Source organism: Macrosteles quadrilineatus, unplaced genomic scaffold (genome assembly GCF_028750875.1).
Source record: "Macrosteles quadrilineatus isolate MER2022 unplaced genomic scaffold, UCM_ALF_1.0 Scaffold_2__2_contigs__length_208266976, whole genome shotgun sequence".
In the NCBI taxonomy this organism is placed as follows: Eukaryota; Metazoa; Arthropoda; class Insecta; order Hemiptera; family Cicadellidae; genus Macrosteles; species Macrosteles quadrilineatus.
In genome coordinates, this window is record NW_026542595.1 from 190108582 (window position 1) to 190134053 (window position 25472).

Sequence of the window (25472 nt, forward strand, 5' to 3'; positions counted from 1 at the left end):
TAATAAGGATTTTTTTAGAAATGTGAATTGTCTGCATTGAAGATTCATCTAATTGAGAACCAAAAAAAAATTATTAGACTACAATTTCCAATAAAACCAATATTCAAAATGCCCTTCAAAATGGTGTTAATCTCATTCATACAAGTAAATTGAGCAGTAAGAACCACAGTGATTCTTTTAGGTTGCCCAATTTAATTATCAATGTTAAAACAGATCACAGCCAACAGATTAACACTTAAAGGCTGTAGCTTTTATCAAATAATAAAGACAAATATATCTCTTTATTCTGTCTTTTTATTGCCTAGTGCAGATGGTATACTGCTTCAATTGCAGTTATTGTTTATTTACATTGTTGTATGTTTATATTTTACTGTGTTTAAACAATTATTATTGTGGCACATTCAGAAATAAATACAGCTGATCGTTACTCGAAATACACCCCGTACCGATTTTAAACTAATGTTTATGCACATAATTTTAAGTTTTTACACCATTAATATTGTACGAAGATTGTGAAGAATAGTGTAGGCTATAGGTTAACTATATTTTATGTATTGGATTCCTGTATAGTGGGGCTGGTTTGACATTTACTGATACCTACACATTTTTAAGGTAGCAAGTCTCTTTCGGCAGGAAGAAATTCGATGTATTACACTCAAAATTAAAATATTGTACGGTGATGAACCGTGATGGCTTTCAGGGGTTTTCTACTTTTTGCAAAATGTTTTAATATTACGTCCGACACCCTTCAAAATTTGAAATATTAAAAATCAACCAAGAAGGAAACCCCTTTATTGAATATATTTAATATTACTCATTCATTTCTAGCTATGCAGTTGGATTCTGTTAGTAGGCCTAAGCTTTGAACTGTGTGTCTACCCTTCCTGCGTATTCCATAACTCTGTCAAACATATTTTGTAGTGTACGATTTTATATGTAAAACTGCATCCATAAATCATACTCATATAAATAATAAATTGAAAATACTTATGTAGTAAGTTCTGATATACCGGGAGATGAGCCTTACGCAAACACAACCCCCCTAACCCATATACAATTATCACACTAAATTTGCCATGGTACAATAAATAATTTGTATAAATACAAACTGTAAGTTCCACCTAACAACCTGTGATATCTCCACATAACAACATTACACTCATCTTACATTCACCACGACCAAATACCATTGATGAGCCAAACAACCCCATTTGCAATCAACCCTCCGACCCCTCTTTGGGCACAAACTATGGCTGATTTTCATCCCTTGGGTATCTACGAGACTGCAAATGAGTAATAACCTAAAATATAACTTACCTATGAGATTTTTAGAGAATTTGTAATCCGGAAAGATCGCGGCGCAACCTGCGCGCACAAACTACAGAGCACGACTGAGTAAGGTAATCGATGCTAGGGTTGCTATGGAAACGCTGTGAAAAACGCGGGCATGTTCCATATCGGGGACTGAAAACATCGGGCTATCCACACCCTCGCTACTAGACTTTCCGAAAACATAACATCCGCGTGGACGGTATTAGCCGGACGTTGTTTTAAAAGTTGGAACCTCGATGTTTTCCTCGTTGTAGTTGTCTGACATTATTTTATGATATTTTCTAACCTAAATGATTTTTTATAGGAATTTTAAATAATAATATGAATTATTATTTAAATTCATTTTCTAAATAATATGAAATATGACAATGCGACTTTTTGGCGTTGTTTACGATGTAAACTATTTAAAAATTTATTACACAGTTTTTAAAAATTGATCAATTTGTGAAGCATTTAAGTCTTTGAACTAATGTTTTTGTTTTATAGTAGTTTACGCAACGATTGCGTAAAGACTATTAACGCGAGTTGCGTACACTACTTTACCTACGACCGTTTTTTAATTACTAACAATCACTACTCATAACTTCTTAGAGAGGTTATGTTTTCAGGTCCGTGAAGTTGGCGTACCCATATTAGCGTATCCACTTTTGATCATACCAATCGTTAGTTCATCGTTAGTTCTCGATAGTTCCCAATTTTTGTCGTTAGTTCTCAAAAAATAAAAAAGTTATAGCCGATAATAAGTGGGTACGCTAACTTCACACTTCCGGGTTCTAGCGCACGCCGTTTCCTGATGAGAAATGTTTACATCTATATATCAATCGTTAGTTCTTCGTTAGTTCTCGATAGTTCTCCAATATTAACGTTAGTTCTCAAAAAATAAAAAAGTTACGAGGCATACAAAGTGGGTACGCCAACTTCACAATTATAGAATTTCCAGCGGGCACACTTTTTTAAATAAAAATGCTTATATCTATATACCAATCGTTAGTTCTTCGTTAGTTCTCGATAGTTCTCCAATATTAACGTTAGTTCTCAAAAAATAAAAAAGTTACGAGGCATACAAAGTGGGTACGTCAACTTCACAATTATAGAATTTCCAGCGGGCACACTTTTTTTAATAAAAATGCTTATATCTATATACCAATCGTTAGTTCTTCGTTAGTTCTCGATAGTTCTCCAATATTAACGTTAGTTCTCAAAAAATAAAAAAGTTACGAGGCATACAAAGTGGGTACGCCAACTTCACAATTATAGAATTTCCAGCGGGCACACTTTTTTTAATAAAAATGCTTATATCTATATACCAATCGTTAGTTCTTCGTTAGTTCTCGATAGTTCTCCAATATTAACGTTAGTTCTCAAAAAATAAAAAAGTTACGAGGCATACAAAGTGGGTACGCTAACTTCACAGTGATACAATTTCCAGCGGGCACAGTTTTTTGAATAAAAATGCTTACATCTATATACCAATCGTTAGTTCTTCGTTAGTTCTCGATAGTTCTCAAATATTAACGTTAGTTCTCAAAAAATAAAAAAGTTACGAGGCATACAAAGTGGGTACGCTAACTTCACAGTTATACAATTTCCAGCGGGCACAGTTTTTTGAATAAAAATGCTTATATCTATATACCAATCGTTAGTTCTTCGTTAGTTCTCGATAGTTTTTCAATATTAACGTTAGTTCTCAAAAAATAAAAAAGTTACGAGGCATACAAAGTGGGTACGCTAACTTCACACTTCCGGGTTCTAGCGCACGCCGTTTCCTGATGAGAAATGTTTACATCTATATATCAATCGTTAGTTCTTCGTTAGTTCTCGATAGTTCTCCAATATTAACGTTAGTTCTCAAAAAATAAAAAAGTTACGAGGCATACAAAGTGGGTACGCCAACTTCACAATTATAGAATTTCCAGCGGGCACACTTTTTTAAATAAAAATGCTTATATCTATATACCAATCGTTAGTTCTTCGTTAGTTCTCGATAGTTCTCCAATATTAACGTTAGTTCTCAAAAAATAAAAAAGTTACGAGGCATACAAAGTGGGTACGCTAACTTCACAGTTATACAATTTCCAGCGGGCACAGTTTTTTGAATAAAAATGCTTATATCTATATACCAATCGTTAGTTCTTCGTTAGTTCTCGATAGTTTTTCAATATTAACGTTAGTTCTCAAAAAATAAAAAAGTTACGAGGCATACAAAGTGGGTACGCTAACTTCACAATTATACAATTTCCAGCGGGCACAGTTTTTTGAATAAAAATGCTTATATCTATATACCAATCGTTAGTTCTTTGTTAGTTCTCGATAGTTTTTAAATATTGACGTTAGTTCTCAAAAAATAAAAAAGTTACAAGGCATACAAAGTGGGTACGCAAACTTCACAATCATACAATTTCCAGCGGGCACAGTTTTCTGACTATAAATGCTTATATCTATATACCAATCGTTAGTTCTTCGTTAGTTCTCGATTTTTCTCAAAAACGTACCCTCAACTATTCTTTCAAACATTCACAGCATCGTTCTTAAATAGTTTCAAAATACGTCCAAAATTAAAAGTGTTAGGTTATTAATATATACCGAGAATAAATATTGTTATCTTATGATAAATTAGTTATAATAAAATATTAATTGAAATTTAGTTTAATGATTTGAAAAAAAGGGATTTCATTCAAGTTCCATGTCTTTAGCCGGCTCCAGACTGTACCCACGCAAAGTACAGAACAGCAACTCGCCGAATCGCGAGTAGTATGACAGCAAAAGCTCGTGCTCGTGTTTTCCGTTCATTGCCGGTATTTTTGCACACATCAAAGTGAAGCAAATATTTTTGCCATTCTCGAAACGAACAGTTGGTGGGAAAACAACACATGTGTGTAGACACATGTAGATATAGATATAAGCATTTATATTCAGAAAACTGTGCCCGCTGGAAATTGTATGATTGTAAAGTTTGCGTACCCACTTTGTATGCCTCGTAACTTTTTTACTTTTTGAGAACTAACGTTAATATTGGAGAACTATCGAGAACTAACGAAGAACTAACGATTGGTATATAGATATAAGCATTTTTATTCAAAAAAGTGTGCCCGCTGGAAATTGTATGATTGTAAAGTTTGCGTACCCACTTTGTATGCCTCGTAACTTTTTTATTTTTTGAGAACTAACGTTAATATTGGAGAACTATCGAGAACTAACGAAGAACTAACGATTGGTATATAGATATAAGCATTTTTATTTAAAAAAGTGTGCCCGCTGGAAATTCTATAATTGTGAAGTTGGCGTACCCACTTTGTATGCCTCGTAACTTTTTTATTTTTTGAGAACTAACGTTAATATTGGAGAACTATCGAGAACTAACGAAGAACTAACGATTGATATATAGATGTAAACATTTCTCATCAGGAAACGGCGTGCGCTAGAACCCGGAAGTGTGAAGTTAGCGTACCCACTTATTATCGGCTATAACTTTTTTATTTTTTGAGAACTAACGACAAAATTTGGGAACTATCGAGAACTAACGATGAACTAACGATTGGAATGATCAAAAGTGGATACGCTAATATGGGTACGCCAACTTCAAGGACCTTATGTTTTCGTTTATTGCCATTGCCACTGAAAGTGATGCTACGACTTATTGTATAATCAGCTGATTTCATGTAATTACGTGTTTGTAAAACTTCGTTTTCAGGGAATAGGTTCTGCTAGCAGAATTCTTACCATATTGTATCAGGTACAATTAGGGAAATCCGGGTTTTTTAGACAACTGAATAATATAGCGAAACAGTTCATTTACAGTTAGATCTCAGCTTTGAATATGTGGGCCACAACGAGTTGGGTGAAAAAGTGGTTAAGAGGTTTTCAAAATAAACCAAAGCACATATTCATTTATCACTTTAACCTTATTTTGTTTCGTCCATTCAATGAATTGCTGGTATATAATGTCATACATACCTTATGGCAATAAAACATTCTGATTCTGATTCTGATTCTGATCCTTTGTTTCGATTTTGATGGCAAAAGATTAGCACAAACAGTTTGTGCTCTCACTTCCATCTCGTCAACTTCACTTTCACTAACTGGCATTTTTCAATCAGTTTAATCTACCTTCCCTTAACTTCCACCAACTTAGGTTAAGAATTCGCGAGTATCAACAGGAACAAGTCGGATCAACAATTAAAATTGTCAACTGATCAGCTGATTAGTTGACGTTCAAAGCATTACAATTTTAACTTCTTTTCTCTCAATCCTTGAACCTCATTGGTCCGTTACCTGTGTTGATATGAGAAAAACTATGCTGATATGAGATGAAACTATGCTGATATGAAAGTAAACAGCTGGTTAGTGAAACTTTTCAATTCTAAGAACTGAACTGAAATGGCTACTTTAAAAAACAGTCGTAGGTAAAAATATTTATATACATTTTAGTAAAGCAGAAATAGAATTGCTCTAATGGGCATATTACTTGTAAAGTTGCAGTCGTGCATGGAATACTTTAAAGTTTTTGGGTGCATAAAAGTTAACGACGCTGCAAGTTTGTTGTTAAATTCCAAGATAACTTGAACATGTTCTTGAGAATATCACATTTGTTTCCAACTATTTGTTTGAATTATCTGTATAAGTTCGCTTTACAGTGAGTGCTTTGGACAATTATTTGTTAAACGTAATGCATTCTCTGTCTCAATTTTTATACATACTCTACAAAAAATAGTTTAAAAAAAACAGAGTCAGGGTATATAAAATGCTTGAAAGACGTAAATTGAAGATTGTGCGACACATAGGTATTAAAATAAATACCTATTAATTATTGTTCTAAAAGTGTTGAGGTTACTTTGAATTTTTTCAGTTTACTTTTAATATACAGTTTTAGTTACACCACTATCGTATAAGTACTATGGTCAATGAAAATTAAGTATCGTATCACATATTGCATTCAATGAATATTTTTTGTCCCTTGATTTTATTTATGTAGACAAATTATTGGGTTTTATTTCTTTAGAACTTATATCTATAGACACCATAGTCTAATGTTCACTTCGAAGTGAAAGGTAGAAAGACATACTACAAGCGTCATACACATCTGAATCCACTTCTGTTCTGAGTAATTTAAAAAGCTTAAGAATGAAAAGATGGGTTTCTTGCATGCATTCATCGATAACCCCAGATTTTAGTGAGGGAGGGAAAATGTTTACGCGCACAGGTAGCCAGCCTGTAGCATGAGACTTTTGAGTTGATCAGACTGCTCACTAAAAACTCCTCCGTTCTGTTGGAGTTGGACAGACCTGGAATTATTTGCCACATAACTTCAAGCTCAGACAATAGATTAATCAAGTCAGAATATATTTCCTTCCTCCCCACCGGCAAAATTTTGACGGCGATGACTCCAAGCGACCTCCAGGCAACGACGTAAAGAATTATGAAATGAAAAATGTCTTTATTTAAGAGGCGAAGTTAGGACTAGCAAGTTCTCTCTACCACTTAACCTCTAAAACATAAATAAAACTGTCCACTTTATAAATAAAATCAAATAATCTAAAGTACCATCATGTTGAAATTAAATTTAAATCCAAAAAGTTCATTCACACAAGCCGCCAACAACCCGCCACACCAGCGCCAGAGACTCATTCATACCTGCTGCTCAAAATCATAGATTTTATCTCTGCCCCAAACCTTGCACGGTTCGCTATGGATTTTTTGGTAAGGAAAAATAATTCCACATTCGAAATGCAGATACTAAGAAAGATTTATTAAAAACTGTTGACCGGTGAATTGGTGTAGATAAAACAAGAGAGCCTCTACGAGTGGAACGGGTGCTGATGTCAGAAATGAAATGGAAGTTATCTGATAAATACATAGGAATTTATTGTTGATAATGGAGTGTAGAAGAGTAGTTTGCCATCAATATGCGTTGATGGTTCACATGACTCTCGGTTCAGTTCGGCTGGGCCAGCTCAACACTACGTGCAGTTATCAAAGCCGCAATGTCAATCAGCTTACCCAACTAAAACAGACTTTCCTCAGAATCTCATACCTCAGAATGAATCAAGAATCAAAAAGTTGTATTTGCCATTAAATAGCAGAACCATAGACTAACCAACACAAGTAGACTTCTCATCTCATTGTAAATTTTGAAGCACGTTTTTCGTGTCTAGTTCATGTACGTGACACAAAGGCGCTAGTGTCGACGAAACTTTGTTTCCATTATTTTAGGGTTAATTTCTTGATTTTTGTGCTTTACTGTTTGGTTATATAACTAGGGGACAAGTTATTGTTTATGATTAGATCGTATTATTTGGTTAAACGAGGTTTTAAATGGCTTTAATAACGGGAAACAAATTGTAAACAAAACACGACCTCTACATAAACCGTACATGAACTAACAATAAAATTGTCTTCAGCTGTTCCATAAGGATGAGAAATCTACTAAGGGAGTATGTTTTATCTATGGCAGAACGTTCAATTAAATAGCCGTCGTTAATGCCAAAATACACCACAGTCAGTCTATAATAAAATTTGGTCTTATTATCTAAATTTTCTTCTACTTTGTAGAAAGCCTTTACTTTGTTAGCCATTTCGTTATGATTAAATTTCTTATTACGTAAGAGCCTCACAACCCTTGGCAGTTTATTAAAGAGCTGTGTGGTGTAGACGGCTGTTGTTTGGCGTTTAAGATGTCCATCAGGCCGAGAATAGGATTCTTCAACGGCAACAGGAGTGTAACAGTCTTATCATCTGTGTGACTTCCTGAATGTCGTAAGTAAAGGGGTTGTTATAACAAAATAAACCGATTTAACTATTATTAACAATAACTCTACCTCTGAGCACAAATTGTCAATGCCCCTAAAATAAGATAATACCATTCTTTCGACACTAGCACTCCACGTCACTAACATAAAACACTCGTAAAACAAGCCTCTGGATTGTCCTTGAAAGTTGATCCGTCCCCAACTGAATCCAGCCAAAGTCCCTGCGGGGGACCTGCCCCACCAGTTTTGAAATAACCGAATTAACTTGAAGCAAATTGTTAGAAGAAATGTCCCTACATAAACCAGACGGAACCAATATTAAAACTGTCATAAGGATGACAAAAATCTATAAGTAAAGGGAGGGAGTAGGTGTGTTTTATGTTTTATAATAGGCTAACCGTGTTGATGTAAGATAGTATACCTTATATTTATCTATAGTTTAATCTTAACCTATGATCAAACTGTTCCTACGCTGCAAAATATTACTCTTACTCTATGGCGAAATTTCTTACACTGTCGCTAGATATACGTTGCAGCTTTTTCTACGGCCTTATAAAATCGTCTGTCTCTGAATTGAATTCTGGTCCAGCCAGGTCTGAAATTCTGTTAAGTCTGTAGTGGTGCTGTTGCTTATCTTTGTTGTTTTTTTCATCTAGAATAAAATAACTACTTTAGGGGTTCAGTCAGTCAGTATAAAGTTTTAAGTGCGCAGTAATGAAATTACAATAACAGTTTAGATGATCCACTATGTGATTTGTTAGTCTGATTATCTATTTGAAAGGATAAAAATAGCCTACGTCTTTACTTTCTCTGAATCACGCATAGGTAAGCAACAATTCCACATATCATCCCCAAGTTTAAAGCTATTTTTAGATTAGGCATACATTTAGGTCAAATTGCCCTTTGTGCTTAGTGAAAGAATATTTATAGTGACAATTACTCCTCATTATCATTCTCACCAAAATTAATAGGCCTAGGCCCTAACTTAGATGCAAGTTGAGGGTTTGTCTAAGTTACTGAAACTTTGAATTTTGGGTTATGCTACAATTCCACAAATAACCTTATCAGATAAAAGGATCATTTGGGGTACAGTTTCTTAACTGGGCTATGCTAATACCGATTACATCTTACATCTTACATCCGGCATCTTCTCCACGATCAGCCGATCGGGGTATCGTCAATTTTTAACTGCAGGGTCTTCTTTCTTCTCGAGGCGAGACGTGAAAAAGTATGGTCAGACACAAAGTCTGAGATTTTATAGTAGGGCCTATCAGCAAGGTAGGCCTACCTATTGTTTAAGTTTTATGTTGAATGTGCGTGTTGGTGGTAGATTTTTTAGGTCTTGAGGCAAGAGATTGTAGAAAAATGAGCCAGAATAGGTTGGGGTTTTGTTAAATTTTTGTAGTCTGCTGAGGTAGGTAGGCCAATATTGTGTTTGTTGCGAGTGTTATAGGAGTGTTTCTCCTATCGTAGGGTTGGGGATTGTTGTCTGGCCAGGATTATGGTTTCATATATATAGAGGGAATAGACGGTAAGGATTATGTGTTAGGGTAAAAAATGGTTTGCAGTGCTCCGAGGGTTGCAGGCGCAATATTGTTCTGAAACTAATATAACTAATAGCTATAAGTTAGGCTATTTCCAAATAAGAAACGTTAATTTTCTTGTCTTGCAGCCTATTAAAAGTTAGATTTTCGGCTGACCTGTAGGCCTATACAGTAAGTAAAATTAACAGTTTTTTTTTATAAGGGACTGGTAATTTCAGTAAATTTTCCAAATTAATATTCTTCATGGACATTGATGACTAAAGGGTGACTATTTTACTTATTTAGGTAGCCTACAGTATGTACACTCTCGATTATCCGAGCCCCGAGCCTTCAGGTTGTCCGGTCGCTTAAGGTCTAAATAACTTTTATATCGTTTATTTCCGGTCGGAAAACAATAATAGGCTAATGTTTAAAAATTAGGAATGTTTCTGTTAAAAGTAAAAAATAGCAAGTATAATTTGCGATTTCTTAAAATTAATACCGTACTTTTATACTTAAGCATGTTTGAGCAGCTACAGTATTGTTTTTTTAATGACACTCCTTGATTTACAGTAGCCTAAATACATGTTCTATGAAAATACCAATTATTGATCATTTTATATTCACAATGCATTGTTTTAAAACATAAACTAAACAAATCTTTGACTTCTTTATGTGGTAGTAACCCCCTAACATCAAAATCTAAGGGACCTCCGTGTTACAGTATCCGAGATTCTCTGTACAACCGAGGTAGTCTCAGTCCCACCAACCTCGGTTAACACGTTCACTGCTGAAAACCTTTACACAGGCGCTCCTAAACTGCGGCGAGGTCCGGGCGGAGCCCCGGCACGCTAACTGAATCAGCGATCGCTTGAAATATCTCAGTAAGACGAATCACAAAAGAGCAGTGGTTGTTCAGCGTTACCCCGAAAGTGGACGTAGTTCACTAAAACACCCAAATGTAGCAGCACTGCCTGGATCAATAATCAGAGTCTTTGTAATATAGCTTGAATGGAGAAAATCCCCGAAAACGGGACAAAAGCATTGCCAGACGGGATTTTACGGGAATGTTTAGTACCATACCTACACCAAAATTAAGCTCGCATTCTACGCTACAGGCTGGCAACAATTATAATGTTCCCCGGCAATGGCTGACCAGTTGTTGGCATTGGTGAAGGACGTGATTTCCCGCCCCGCAGCAGTGGCGCCGGTACCGCGGGGCGAGAATTCCCACCCCTCGCACTGAACGTGTTAATAGGGAGTGTAGGCGCCTACTGTAGTCATTTTAATTCTTATTACTATGACTCCATTACCAGTTAGTCTTTACGTTCTTGTTATAATGTGGCATTTGTAAAAATAATAAGCAACTGTGGCACTACAATCTTCCTTTTTTATATATACTACATAGGTCTATTCTTCTTTGTTTCAGATGGGCACCATGAACAACATTCTGATGTATATAAAAAAGTCTCCAATCTCTCATCTTTTAATGATTATAGTATTTTTTGTGTCTGGACTTCTGATCAATTTTGTCCAGGTCTTCCTTTACTATGGTTTATATAATTTCAGCAAACATTGGTATCGTAAAATAAACTGGTACCTGTCATACTCATTGTATTCTCGTAAGTAGAAATACCATACAATTTTAAGTTTTCATTTTAGCTTAGTGTTAGCAGGTAGGCTAACATTTAAATCAAATTACATTTTAAGTAATTGTTTACCCTAATTAAAATAATTTTTATTGGCTAATTGAGATACCTGGCTCATATATTTAGGAAAATCCCCACCCACACAGGCCCCTACAGTAGAGCTGCCCAAAATTTTAACAGGTTTCTATAGGTGTCGTCAGAACATGGAGTTTTATCCAAATACTCATACAGTCAATTTTCTTCGACCCCAGAAGATTAGATCGCCGTAGGTCTTTTATACCGGTATTTTGAATGGTTTTATTGTTTTTTTTTTTAATGATTGCCCACATAAATGCATTTTTAAATATCGGAATATATTTTCCTATAGGCTATAGCCTATAATCCGATGGGCTATTAGGCTAATTAACAGTTGTGTAAGGAATATGTCAGCCTTAGTCACTTACAAGACTACAAGATCGCGCCACTCACCCTACACTCACGTCCATTCATACTTGGCTTAAAATACCTACTTTGTATGGTCGCCATTTCATTGAAAAGTATTGAAAAAGTATATATTATAAAAAAACACACCCCTCCCTATTGAATCTACTAGCGTACATAGTCAAATAGCCGATCAGTATTTTTTTTTATATTTACAGTCGAATGGCTGATGTTTAAGAGGAAAATAGTCAAGTGTGACTTTGCATTTTACTATTTTTTTTGCTTAATAAACTAGCTAATTAAGTTCCTGTTTAAGTTAAGTTACAAAGATAACATATTTCTTTAATTTTTTTTTTTTTATCTCAGTAGGCCTAGTATTAAAAGATTTTATTTATAAACATTCCACATTCATTTTGCACTTCTGTGCCCAAGACTGATTTTTAACTGAGAATAAAAAGAGGCTAAGGGAAATTTGATTTGGTTAATAGAAGTAGTCTGAAGGGACTAAACAACTAATTTATTTTATAAATGACTAACTTAGTTGCTTTACCCTGCTCGCAATAGGATGAGCTTTTTGGATAAGACTAACATGAGTTTTTTTTTACTTTCAAAAACATAACTTTTTGCTGTAAAATATGGTCTTTAGTGTAAGTTGTAAATTGTTGTACGCCATATGCCTGACGATGTCATACCAATAAACACTCATGTTTGTGTCAATTTCATGAGTGACAGGTGTGAATTTGTCAATTAATTAAGTCTGACAGCAGATTGATCGATCTAGCATTTTATATAAGTTGATCTTGTTTCACTATCCAAAATTTAGTATAATAGGGGCCTACTTTCTTATTTATTTCTTAAATAAGTTAAATGACTAAATAGTCCCATAAATTGATAAAACTTATATTTACAGTAGGGCCTATTGGCCTGGAATTATTATTATAGCCTATTGCTACTAATATTGGATCACAATAGGTTTGTGAGTTTTTCCCATCTGTGAGCTGAACTATTTATTACATTTACCCAAGGATTCTAGAAAAATCAATATAGTAGGCCTACTTGTAACCTTTTCATCATATTTTATATTTAAAAGCCAAAAAGAGCTTGTTAACTGCTCAATACGGTATCTGAATGCCAAAATTAAAGGTCATAAAACTAATGTATTTAGACAAAGAACTGTTAACAGAACTTATCGGGTTTCAGAATTCAACGCATGGTAGATAATACTATCATAAGATATCGAGTGGTGACCTATATATCTATAGTTTTCGTTAGTTCTACGAAACAAATCATTCCCTAAACTAACTTAATATAAAATTATGTTACAGACCTCAAAACATAGGTTTATTTTTATTATGCTTTGTTTGTGTACAAACTGTAAAAAGAGTTTTGGAATTTGCTTCAACTCATAAACGATTAGGAAACATTAAAAAAATTATAGAATCGTGCAGTTTCAAAAGCCAGACAATCTTGTCATAATTAACAGATTAACACTACCATCAATTTTATTCTGCTTACATAATCCAATTTTTTTAAAGATTTACGTAACTACATTTATTTAACACTATATTGATTTGATTTAAAACCTTTCCATTCATAAATTGAAAGTCTTCTAAATGGTAATGGAAAAATTTTTTTGATAAAATGTCAGATATATCAAGTAAAAATAGAATTTTCTTTAAATAAGCTACGGTATTGCTTATTGATAGTATTAATATTTATTTTTAATTATTTGTTTCTATTATCTGTCAGCATATCTTAAATTTAAGTTAGTATTGAAACGTTTAAATATTTGGCTGGTTTCCCAGGTTTGCTAGGAGTTGTGTGAAAATAAATGATTGACTACTGGCTGTATTTAATCAATAGCCCTAACTATCAAATCAACAAAAGTAACTAATCAGTTTTTCACGCACACGGATGATTAGCCTATCTCTCTGAAGTCATTTACCTTCGGCCTTTGCCTTCAGATTCAATGGTCGAGTAACTTCTTCTCGATGCCTTGACTTGATTGAACTTTTGTCTTTTTTATCTCCTCAAATCAGTTGCATGCAGATTGTGACTTGGCGTGAGTTACATGACAGTTTCATGAATTTTATACAATTTCATTAGTATTTTTTACCTATTCAGAATTTAAAATTGGTTGGTATTCTCCAATATCCCCTGAGTAGAGGAATTCTTCAATTACTTAAAGTGTGTTTAGCCTAAATGAATTTTTATTATCGAATTGTGGATATTTATAGGCATACACTGTGGATGCGATGCTCCCTGGTGTGGATTAACGTCCGCACGAGTGAGTACTCGACTATCCGCAGTGCTATCCTGATAATTAGACGAATTCGTCAAATACCAAGGAGAAAATGTGGTTCGGATTCCACTCTAAACTGTAGGTCCCTTAGTTGCCATTAGCTGTATGGGCTATTAATTAACAGCTGTGTCTAAAGAACATGTCGACCTTAGTCACTAACAAGACTACAAGATCGCGCCACTCATCCTACACTCATCCTCCACTCATATTTGGGTTAAAATACGCACATAGTGGCGTCCCCATCTTAAATAATTGATAATTGAAATAATTGATTCTAACACTAGTCAATAAATTTATTTGTGCTTATTTTGTAATGAATTAATTATTGAGTTTAGTTTTTTATTTAATGGTTCGTGTTTGACTGTTTTTTACAGAAGATTTATAAAACCATCATTAGGCTATTCTCTGCGTTCTTACTCCTTTGCAAAGTTCAGGGAAAGCAAATAATTAGTGTAATTACATCCGGGAGTTTGTAAATTGATTAACAATTCAAAGTTTGTATGTTTTGCCTTATTGGTAAAGTTTTTAGCTTTAAATTGTGTATTTAATATCTAATACAATGCCATTTAATTTCCACCAATGTTTACTTTAATTCCTGTTCTGATTTGCAGAGTTGGTCTGTCTAGCAGAGTGGTGGTCAGGAACCGATGTTTATATTTATATAGACAAGGATGATTTTAAGAAGTACTATGGGAAAGAACACGCATATCTAATAATGAACCATCGCTACGATGTAGATTGGCTTGTTGGATGGATATTCTGCGAGAGGATCGGTGTGTTAGGTGTAAGTAGATCTCGGTAGTTAGATAAGTTGAAATTTTTTTGGAGCCAATGTAGAGTTTTGATTTATTTGAACCATTTTTAAATGCTACAATATTATCAGTATCAAAATAAAGTGCTTAACTTTTTGTTAAATCTTAGGTTAGAATGAATTTAGAGCTGTTAAAGCTAAGGTCATCAAAACAGGTCTCAGTACATTAATTAAATCAGTGACTTAAACAAGTAGTCAGTTATCAGTGCGGGTTTAACACTACGAGCAATAAACAAACAGTTAAAAATTGTTTTAAACTTAATTTTTGATGATGTTGATTTTCTGTTGCTTATTGCAAAAAGCTTTTATCATTGATTAGTGAAACGGTGTCGCTATGGAACTTATTTACATAAAATTTTGTTGTTGTGTGTTCCTCTTTACGTTTTATTTTGTAATTAGTTTGTGGTCCATTGTGCAACTAATACTTTTCCAATCAGGGAAATGTCCGTGGTAATTCTCTAAACAACATGATTGTATGTTAAAATTAAATCAAAGTTGGCCATATTGGATTAACCACCCATAAAAGATTGTGCATTAGCCTTTATCTTTAATTTTTGAGAATAAGTAAAACTTCTAACATTTCTAAATTCCATTCTTGGGTTTTTGTTGGATACCAATTAAGTCTCCATGAACATAATACGGTTGTGTGCAAGGCAATCAATCCATAAACATAAAACTGTGTAATCTTGTGCTATATTAACGAATACAAGATTTGGTAAATGGTTACTAATATGTCATACTGTTATGTACAGAACTGCAAGGCATATGCAAAAAAGTCTATCAAGTACGTTCCAACCATCGGGTGGTCGTGGAAGTTTGCTGAGTCTGTGTTTCTGGAAAGAGATTGGAATAAAGACAAGGAGGCGATCGGAGTTCAAGTCAGGGAACTCGCTGACTACCCGGATCCTATAATGGTACAGTACTTATTAATGTTTTTTTTAACTAGCAGTTTTTCCTCATTGGTGCAGTTTTCAATAAGGAAAGTACTGGCTTACCTTGAAAACAACTTACAGTAGTTTGTTAGAAACAATGAAAATTGCGATAAAGACTAAAACATTTACAAAATAATAAAATGTATAACTAAGCCAGATTAAAATTATTCATTTCTTAATAAAAACTACCAATCTATTGGAGTTTTCCGTGTCAAAATCTCTTCATACAGTGTTGGATTTTTATCTGTCAGTGTCGTGAAGAACAAGAGCTATGTCAATTCAGTTCAGAAGTAAAATCAGTTCCAATTACAGATTCCAATCATCAGAAAGTGAATTGTCTAGTTGCTACAAATTTTGGTCCGAGCCTCTTCTGTAAGAGTTTTATTTTGCCGACAGAGCTAGTAAGGGTTCATCGTTCAATGTACTTTGGTAGTTTACTAATTTTGCTCTCACAACATTTGGTTTGATAAAACCGTCCATTCATTTTTGGATTTACTTCTACACTGCACACTTTTCATAGTTTGAAAACAATGGTCTAAACAAGAGGAAGTTTGCTGTACTGAATTGAGAGAAATTGTGTGAATTATAAGAATACATGAGCTAAAGTCAAATGTTTCTTTGTTGCCAGCTCCTACTGTACGCAGAGGGGACGAGGTTTACAAAGGAGAAACATGAAGCTAGTCTAGCGTTTGCCCGGGAGAAGGGACTGCCTCAGTTGAAACAGCACCTGACACCTCGTACCAAGGGATTCACCTGCAGTATACCCCATCTGAGGGAGAAAGTGCCAGCCATATACGATGTCCAGTTGGCCTTTAAAGAGTAAGCTTGTTTACTATGCAGGTGTAGACTTTATCAACCATTCAATACAACAACAATCGAAGGAAAAAATGTGAAAGAGAATTGCTAACTAACTTACTGAAGTAGCCACCCAATGGTACTACAGTCCTATAAGCCTCATGTTCCTGACATTCCTTCAGATATTGTCCCACCATCTTGCTTTGAGCCTTCTAACTAGTTATCCAGGGAAATTCCCGAAAATTATTATTACTATTCATTGAGTTTTCTTTTTTCCTCAAATTGTGTCCAGTCCAACAAAACCTCTACCTTTTCCACCATGGCAAGTTTTAAAAATTAATTGTTAGCTTCATGTTGGTTTCAGGAACACTAAGGTCGCCCCCACAGTGACCAACATGCTGCTAGGTAAGCCTGTGGAAGGACATCTTCTGCTGAGGAGGATCCCGATAGAACAAGTGCCTGATGGTGAGGAGGCTGCTGCCGAGTGGCTCAGAGACCTCTACGTAGAAAAGGTGAGTTGACTGTTGTAAACTCATTGTGAACTCAGAAAATAAGATTTGAACTTGTATCTAAAAAGGTTAAACAATTCAGTGGATGTTAGGAAATGTATGCAAAAGGAGATGAATTTTCTATAACATGAAAAATACCTTGCCAACCTCATCATTCAACTGTTTATCTTTCAGTGACTAGTTTTGAAGCAATGAGGCTCCATAAATATCATCTGAAATAACAAACAGTGGATTCACAATGGCAAATTTTGTATGCTTCAATCCAGAATAAAATCATTTAAATTACAGTCAATGCATTAATTAAAAGACAGATTTTACCTAGTCAAAGATACTTAAAATTTTTTGTTAAAAAACAGAAAAAGACACACAAAACAGACCTAAAATAAAGTGCCAGGCTGCCAGTGGCACAGAAAGAGTAAAGTATTCACTTGTGGTATTTTGGGGATAAATGAGCTTCTCTTCTAAAATAGTGAGGAGTTAAATGGGACGGGTACTGGTCATGTGCATGCACTTTTTCATGATTGTGTGTGTTCAGGACAAGATGATGGAGAGTTTTCTACACACAGGAGACTTCTTCACAGAGAGTGGTGTAGCGCGTGTGGAGCCGTTCTTACTGCCTCGTCGCTACTACAGTCTGGTGAACATGGTGGTGTGGGCTGTTGTGGCACTGGTGCCTGTGTTCTACTACATCGCGTGTCTTCTCATGTCTGGCTCTTCCCTTTACATCTCTATTGGCATTGGCATCATACTGTTCTGTGAGTAACTTTTCAGGTTATTGTGTATGTTTTAGCTGAACAATACTATTTAGTTAATTATGAAGGTTGTCTGTAAATCAAGGTCTCCAACAAGCTTTCTGGGGAAGTAAGCCAGTTCTAATATAACAACACTAACACACAGTTCTTTACTTCCGCCTCTAATATTTTAGCCGGTCCCCATCTCTGTGCTTCACTATGATAGTTCCTACCAAGTATATTGAGCTCTGTGATTAATTTTTTGTAATTTTCAGGAGTCAACCCCATTATTGGGTATAGATATACATGCCCCAGTTGATGGATGGACAAAAATTTATGATTGTAAACAATTTTGGTGGTGCAGAGGGCTTGCAGAATGACGTACACATTTGCACATTGTGGCTGGTTGCAGGCTTCAATCAGTTTGTTTTGAGACGGTCACTAGAAAAATTTTACCTCAGATTGGCATGTTTACAAAAATCATGGTTTGCTTACGACTACAGTAGTCTTTAGACGTCCTCCATCAGTTAGACCACGGTCACATGTTGATTAACGTCCGCACGAGTGAGAACTACGACTATCCGCAGTACTATCCTCATAATTAGACCAATTCGTATATACCAAGGCAAAAATGTGGTTCGGATTCCACTATAACCTGTAGATCCCTTAGTTGCCATTAGCTGTATGGGCTATCGATTAACAGCTGTGTCTAAGGAATATGTCGGCCTTAATACTTGGCTTAAAATACCTACTTTGTATGGTCGCCATTTCATTATAAAGTATTAAAAGTATTAAAGATCTGCAAACTATATTTTCTCAACTTTGTCACTCTCATGTCAGAAACTGATGCGCACTAGTCTGACCTTACCAGTGTGTACAACCTTCTCCAAACTCCCTCCTTTACTTAAACATTTTTTTTACATCCATACTCTTTTTTCATATACATCTCCTGGCTATGGATGGGAAAATTAAAGAACTTGACACTAGTTCTAGGTCTATACTAGTATAAACTGTTGCAAAGATAGCTCGTTCTCGGAGTTATATCTAACCAACAACCCCCAAAATAATTCTTGTTTGTGTTTGAAGATTTTATTGTTCATTAATTTTCTTATCTTTTCCCAGTTTTCTTCATGCTGTACAAACTGATCGAGATGACGAAAATCAGTAAAGGTTCTTCCTATGGAAAAACAACTCCTACCACTCCGACGCAGGAAGACATAGGCTGCACAGAGTTTAAATAAGACTAACAAACTGAAACAAGGCACAAAACTCTGTTTTATTTTGAACATCACGGGCCAATTGTAAAGTAACCAAAGATATTTTCTAAATAGTTCACAATTTTAAAATGGGTTGGTAGTAGACTAAGTTGGATTTGAAAGGAATTGGGTTAAGAGTTAAGGTTCAATGCATTAATACCATTACCTAAAAGGGTTGTCACGGCTTGAGAATATAAGGAAATAAAAACTTATTTTTACAATACTGAGAACGAGAAGAGGTAATTATTAATCTTTAAATAGCTCTGGATCACCTAAAAATGTCTTATTTTGATACATCTAGCTATAAGAGTTAAATGTTTCATGAACAGTCAAATCCCGTTCTTGAAGTTTTCATTTCTACTAGGTTTCTTGTAAAGGAAAAATTAAAACTACATTTATTTGTAATTTTGTAGTACACCATGTTAAAATAATAATCCTGATAAACATTGTTTACTTAAAGCATTTTTGTTACCTACATTATTTATTGTTTTACAAAAGCGTTTTTGTAGACCTATTGTTAAAAATAATAGTATATTTTGACTGTGATTGTTTTAGTTTCATAATTTTCACATGAATTTAGTTATAAATATCATCAGGAAATCCCTCTTAATAAAGGAATATGTATATTTATAAATTTCAAGTGTATATGGCAAACCCTAATACCATAGGTGTAAAAATTAGTGATGGGCGGATCCAAGAAAATGTCGGTACAGGATCCGGGTTCCGAATTCAGATGTGTACTGTCAGAAGAACGATAAAAAAAAACTTAATATTTACAGAAACTCAATTTAAATCATACTGTTTAAAATTAAATTGGTAATGTTTAAAGGTTGATGTAATAATATATAGAATAATTGTAGCTTATATGGCTAGGTATTGTCTCAGTATATGTCGATGTCAATAATAATATATGGATACGGATAGTCACAGATACAGAATTCCCTAATTTTTTGGGGACACTAAAAATGTTCAAAATCATAAATTGAAACTTCTTGCTAAGTTTGCACGACCACCAAAAGGGTATCTCTATTACTCTGTATTTGTGCATAGAAAAATATTAGATGGGGAAGGGGGATTGACTTTTTCACTTTTGTGATTAATAAGATTTTGGATTTATCAAACAAATAACTCGATTATATTCACTGTATTCGCCAAGTCTTGTATATGGACGCAGACAGACTTGTATGTGGACACAGATAGTCTTGTATTAGATACGAAATTAAATTAATGAGGAAAATTTTAACAAATTCAAAAAACATCTTAAAACATTTCTGATTGACCACGAGTTTTATAATTTTATAGAAGAATTTATAAGAAGAAAGATAACTTAAAACATTTTTAACAGGGTTTTTAATTTTTAAATTTTTATCATAAATCGTGTAGGCAATTCAGTTCAGTTCAAAGATACTTTATTCACAGAAATACAAAAGTATACATGAATGGGCTAATGCAAATTGTGTAAATAATTGAAAGTACTTACAATATTGTGTATAAGGAATTTAGTAAATATTCTTGTATATGGAGTTTATTTTAACTATTAATTTTATTTTAAAATACATCACTCTTGACAAAAAACCTGTTTTTTGTTAGTAAAATAAAAAATAATTTAAAACCTGGATCGAGCCCAAGATAAGATTTTTTGTGGATCCTATGTGGCGTCGGTTCTAGCTCAGATCCAGTGGATCCAGTAGTCCGATAACCGGATCCGACCATCACCAGTAAAAATGAATACAGTTTGGTTTAATGTTTTGTTGTTGTTGTTGTTTATTTTTATAATTGGAAATTTATTATTTACCACCTATCTGCCTATGAGATAGTAGGTTCCTTTATTGCCTCTTTTTAACATGGATTTAATGAATGTTCAGATATATTTTTCACTTATATGTCGCTCACTCACTCACTCAAATGGCCATTTATGCCCGAGGCGGGATTTGGCCACACCAACAACTTTTTATGTCGCTCAATGTTTGAAAATGTACTGACAAACACAAACTCAACCAATAAAATTATTGTGTTATAAGAACAATTAAAAAGTTACTTTTCAAAAATTAACTGTACCTAACTAAGTTTTATCAAGGAGACATATGTGAAAATTATAAGGTTATGTCGGTTTTATAACGTCATGCCTAAAAGCACAAATCTTGATTATCAAATGATTTCAATAACTTGCACTGCAAAATAACATTTGAGATCTCGAATGTATTTAAATGCACTTTAATCCTGTTAACAAATTTTAGTATAAGGAATGATATCATTATTCTACTGAATTTCACTTAGGCTACTTTAAAATACACAGACCATTGTACAAATAGTGACATTTTACTCTCAAAAGCAGCTACTTAGTTAACCCAAACATTTGGTAATTTCTCACCAGGTCTGGTCTTAATCATATTATCAGGGTTCTTGTGAATTAAAATAATTGTGTTTATTACTAAAGAGTAAATTAAGTGTATTTTTTACTGAAGAGTAAAAAGAACTATGTTGTTTTACAAATAGGGTTAACTGGATGAATGACGGAATTAAATATTATTATTAAGATAATATTAAGCACAATTCGTTACAAACTAGATCAGTATTGTAGAATAATGTTTTTTAAATTACATTTTCAGTAGAACAATAATGTTTTAGTAATCATTCCTTTCAAATTTCATTCCTTTTGAATTTATTCCTAGTCTGAAAGATCTGTTGGATGAAGATAGTCCATGCATTAACCCTTCAAGCCTTAAATATTATTCATTGATATAACGTAATCTTTGATATAACTATGTCCAGCTGTTTGTTGAGTTATATTCACATGGATAAAGGAAGTTAAATGTTACTCTGGTTGTGTGGTTGTATCTGGGGCTCAAAGAGTAAAACCATGGGGTAATGTTGACTTTCATCGCTTTCTTTTCCTTTGTTTGTATCTTTTGTCGAAAGATCTGGTATTTTTTTTCTCAAAACATTATTCAACTCAGTTATGTCTGGACTTTTTTAGATTTGTCAGTTTGTTCAAATCCACGGTTTTGTTTACTTTTTAAAACACAGTTTTGGAAGTGATGATCTGAATGATTGTAAATAGGCTAGTTTATTTAGTGTACATAACATTTTAGGATCTAAGTTTTTCTAGTGATGTTGAGATATTATACACAGATAAGGCTTGAAATACATGCATTTTTTACCACAATTTGTTATTTTGTTTTATCTGTGTATCTTGTTTCCTGAACTTGTCAGCATATTTGATATTGTTGTTTAGCTGTAATATTTATCATCTTTGGTGTCCATTGAATGTATGTTAATTTAAAATGCATTAACAAAAATAATTAAACTTGTCTAAACTCACAAATCCACATGTTTTTTTTTTGAGATTACAAACTTGTATTATATTTTTCATGTATTTAAAAAATGTTGACAGCTATATTGGCATGAAAAGATGAAAAGTGCCTATAATAATATTTTCTATTGCTTACTGAATATAAATATAATTCTTACATCTAAAGATGAAATTTGTTCAAATAATTATTTAATCAGGCAACTGTTTACTATAGGTAAAAGTAACTCTCACAATTCATAAATAAAATTAAAAACCGTCTTGAAGGGTGAAAAATTGAATTAAGGATATTTCTGAAGTCTATATCAGATCTGATCAAACATTCCAGCCAAACTTGTAATGTATTTATCAACTAAACACACATCTTAGTTTAGTTAACTAGTCTAGTGAAGAAAAATCAACTTTGAACTAAAACTTTCATATGAACAAATGTTTTTATTGTTGTAAGCTGTAAACATGACTATTGTGAAATTGTGCACAGGAATAGTATATTTCATTACTAGGACCGAAAGTGGCATTTTCCGTCGCGCGCTCAAGTTTTTGTGTTAGGCAAAGCCGAACACAGGGAACATCAATTTCACGTGCGAGGCGAAGCCAAGTATGTGAGAGCTATTTTCATGTACGAGGCGAAGCTGAGGACGGGAATAATGGAGCAAGTGCCGGATAATAACTTTCGGTACGAGTTATGAACGATACTTTTCATCACAACGCAAAAATACACAAACACAGAATAGCAGACCTCAGTAATATTACAACTATTTTATTTCTCAATTAATTTTATTGAACATCAAAATAAAATAAAATTAAATTTTCTAAAAGGAAACCTACTTATATTTCTCAATACATTTGGTTTAAATATCAAATTAAAAGAATAAAACAACTTTGAACAATACATACAGCTGATTCAAATCATTAAATTAAACCATAACAAAACACTAGAGCGCGTAGTGAATAAATAGAGAACTAATTGAGAGCGAGGGAAAGTAAATTTAGAGCGAGGGAAAATCAGCTGATCGATTTTCCCTCGCCCTAAATTAGAGCTTGGGAAAAGACTACTTTCATTGATGTCAGCTGTTATCGAAAGTAGTTACTTTCGTTACGGAGTGATGCAAAATCATATTTTCCCTACAAGTTTTATGTTACATACTAAACAAACACAACGAGGTAAAGCCCAAGCCGGCAATGATTGAAGCAAGTATCGGATAATCACTTTTGGTGCAAATTATGAATATGTTTACACAATAAAAACACCTGATTCTAATTACAGAAATATAGGGGAACCTTAGCACACATAGTGGACAAATGGAGAACTGACTTGAGCAAGGGAAAATCAGTCTGATCCTTTTTCTATTGCTCTAAATAAGAGCTTGAGAAACAATTAATTTCTATTAAATCAACTGACATAGAAAATAGCTACTTTCCATACGAAGTTATTCAAGAACAATTTATGAACAACAAAGCAATGAAATTATTACAGCAATTAAATCTACCTGTTCAGTTCATGTTAAAGAGCACTTATAATACTGACAAACATTACAGAAACTGATTAGTTTAGATAAATGAGGTTAGATAAATGAATCTGAATCCCTAGAAAATACTTAATAATTGTCACAATAAATCAAGTTTCTCTTATTAATGACTCATGCTAGCTAAAACTATTGACTGATGTAGTTGAAAGGAAAATAATAAATAGGAATAATTAATTATGCTTATGAGTTAAGACAAAATCACGATGAAGCTTAGCTTCAACATTTTTTGAAATAGGTTCTTCGTTTGTACACTTTGATAATACCCACACTTGTGTAGAAAATTATTAAATCAAAATTTTCTTTCATTCAACATAAAACAAAAAGGGGCTGTGAATTCTGTAGCACACAAAATCATTTCTAATAATTTCCTTGTTTTGCAGAAATGATATCAACAGAAGAAACTTCAAAACTTCTCTTCACTTGATGCAAACTCTTTCTTTTAAAGTTAAGCCAAATTTATTTTCCAGCATTTTCATAAGCCATGTTTACAGTCCAAGAGTTACTGTTAAGTAATCTTTACTGAGTTACTTGTAACCAATAACCAACCTTCCTATTTGATCTTCTAGTAATTTGTTATTACTTTATTTTTTATGTAAATAAATGTATTTTGTCAAGTCTAATGTATTTATTGATACCGATTCATTAAATTGCCAAATTTATTTTTGCCTCTACAAATAATAAAGGGTGGTAGGCAAGGTCAACCCAACAACAAGCAACAAGCCCGCAATCAAGATACAATTATTCAGTGGGGTTGGAGAGAGAGCTCTCCCGTGCTTTTGGGTTAGCTCCTGTAATCAGTTTCTGCATAATGGCAGTCTCACTTGAAAATTTGTCAGTTCTATAATCCCTTGCAGTACCAGTTTTTAGCAACGGCCAAATTCCAATTGATTTTAACAGCTCCCATTTTTTATATACCTATTTTATTTGTGTTTATTTATGGCATTGGCATTCAAAAACGTTACCCGTAAGGGAATGGACCAAACCCTGGCCTTTGTTCCCCGACGTCGACCCGTTGTTACATGGTATCAATGAGTAATTACTAATTAATCAATGGGGAAGTTGATAGCCCAATGGCAAATGGGTCCAGGATCAATCTCGCTTGGAGCCAGTGATCTACAGATTTGATAGGGCACACTGTAACGACTTTGACCTAGAAATTATATTGTCCACATGTAAATAATATCATGCTATAGCAAAAACTCTTGAAATAACTATTGTTATTTCAGGAGCGTCACATTCTGAGAGCTGTATGATTTACCAATTCCTAGTAGTAGTGCTATCCTGTCGGAATGATTTTTTTTTTGTGTGCCTATCTACGCCAGTAGCATTTATAAACCTTTTTTTAAGCGATTGCTAGACTTGTTACTGTTTAACACGTTCAGTGCGGCAGGCATTTTAACAAACGCTCGCCAATGGCGGCGAGGCCCGGACGCAGCCCCGGCGCGGCACCGTAACAGCGAACGCAATTGGCATTCAAATATTTTAATCTGACGAATAACAAAAGAGCAACGGTGATTGTAGGCTACTACGTTACCCCGAGATCGAACGTAGTTCCCTAAAACACCCAAAGGTAGCAGCACTGCCTGGATCAGTAGTCAGTAGCCTTGTAATATGGCTTGAAAAGAGA

General features: G+C 34.0%; 2 protein-coding genes across 2 annotated transcripts in view; both read left to right on the forward strand.

Annotated features, from left to right (window-relative positions):
* The window catches only part of LOC128985230 (uncharacterized), a 97852-nt gene extending 87396 nt beyond the window's left edge, over positions 1 to 10456 (forward strand). Inside the window, exon 4 of the mRNA XM_054404619.1 lies at positions 10326 to 10456. Within this exon, the coding sequence (XP_054260594.1) occupies positions 10326 to 10456 (131 nt within the window). The remainder of the gene's footprint in view (positions 1 to 10325) is intronic.
* LOC128985581 (1-acyl-sn-glycerol-3-phosphate acyltransferase gamma-like) lies at positions 8697 to 24459 on the forward strand. Its single transcript, XM_054405195.1, has 8 exons — positions 8697 to 8903; positions 11031 to 11223; positions 14584 to 14756; positions 15536 to 15697; positions 16344 to 16534; positions 16875 to 17022; positions 17555 to 17774; positions 18873 to 24459. The coding sequence occupies exons 2-8, from the start codon at positions 11031 to 11033 to the stop codon at positions 18989 to 18991; spliced, it is 1206 nt and encodes a 401-aa protein (XP_054261170.1). The 5' UTR covers positions 8697 to 8903; the 3' UTR covers positions 18992 to 24459.
* Positions 24460 to 25472: the final 1013 nt, after the last annotated feature.

Coding starts and splice junctions, on each gene's coding strand:
- LOC128985581 (XM_054405195.1), top strand. CDS start 11,031: ATGGGCACCATGAACAACATTCTGATGTATATAAAAAAGTCTCCAATC. Junction 11,224..14,583: donor GTCATACTCATTGTATTCTC/GTAAGTAGAAAT, acceptor TCTGATTTGCAG/AGTTGGTCTGTCTAGCAGAG. Junction 17,023..17,554: donor GAGACCTCTACGTAGAAAAG/GTGAGTTGACTG, acceptor GTGTGTGTTCAG/GACAAGATGATGGAGAGTTT.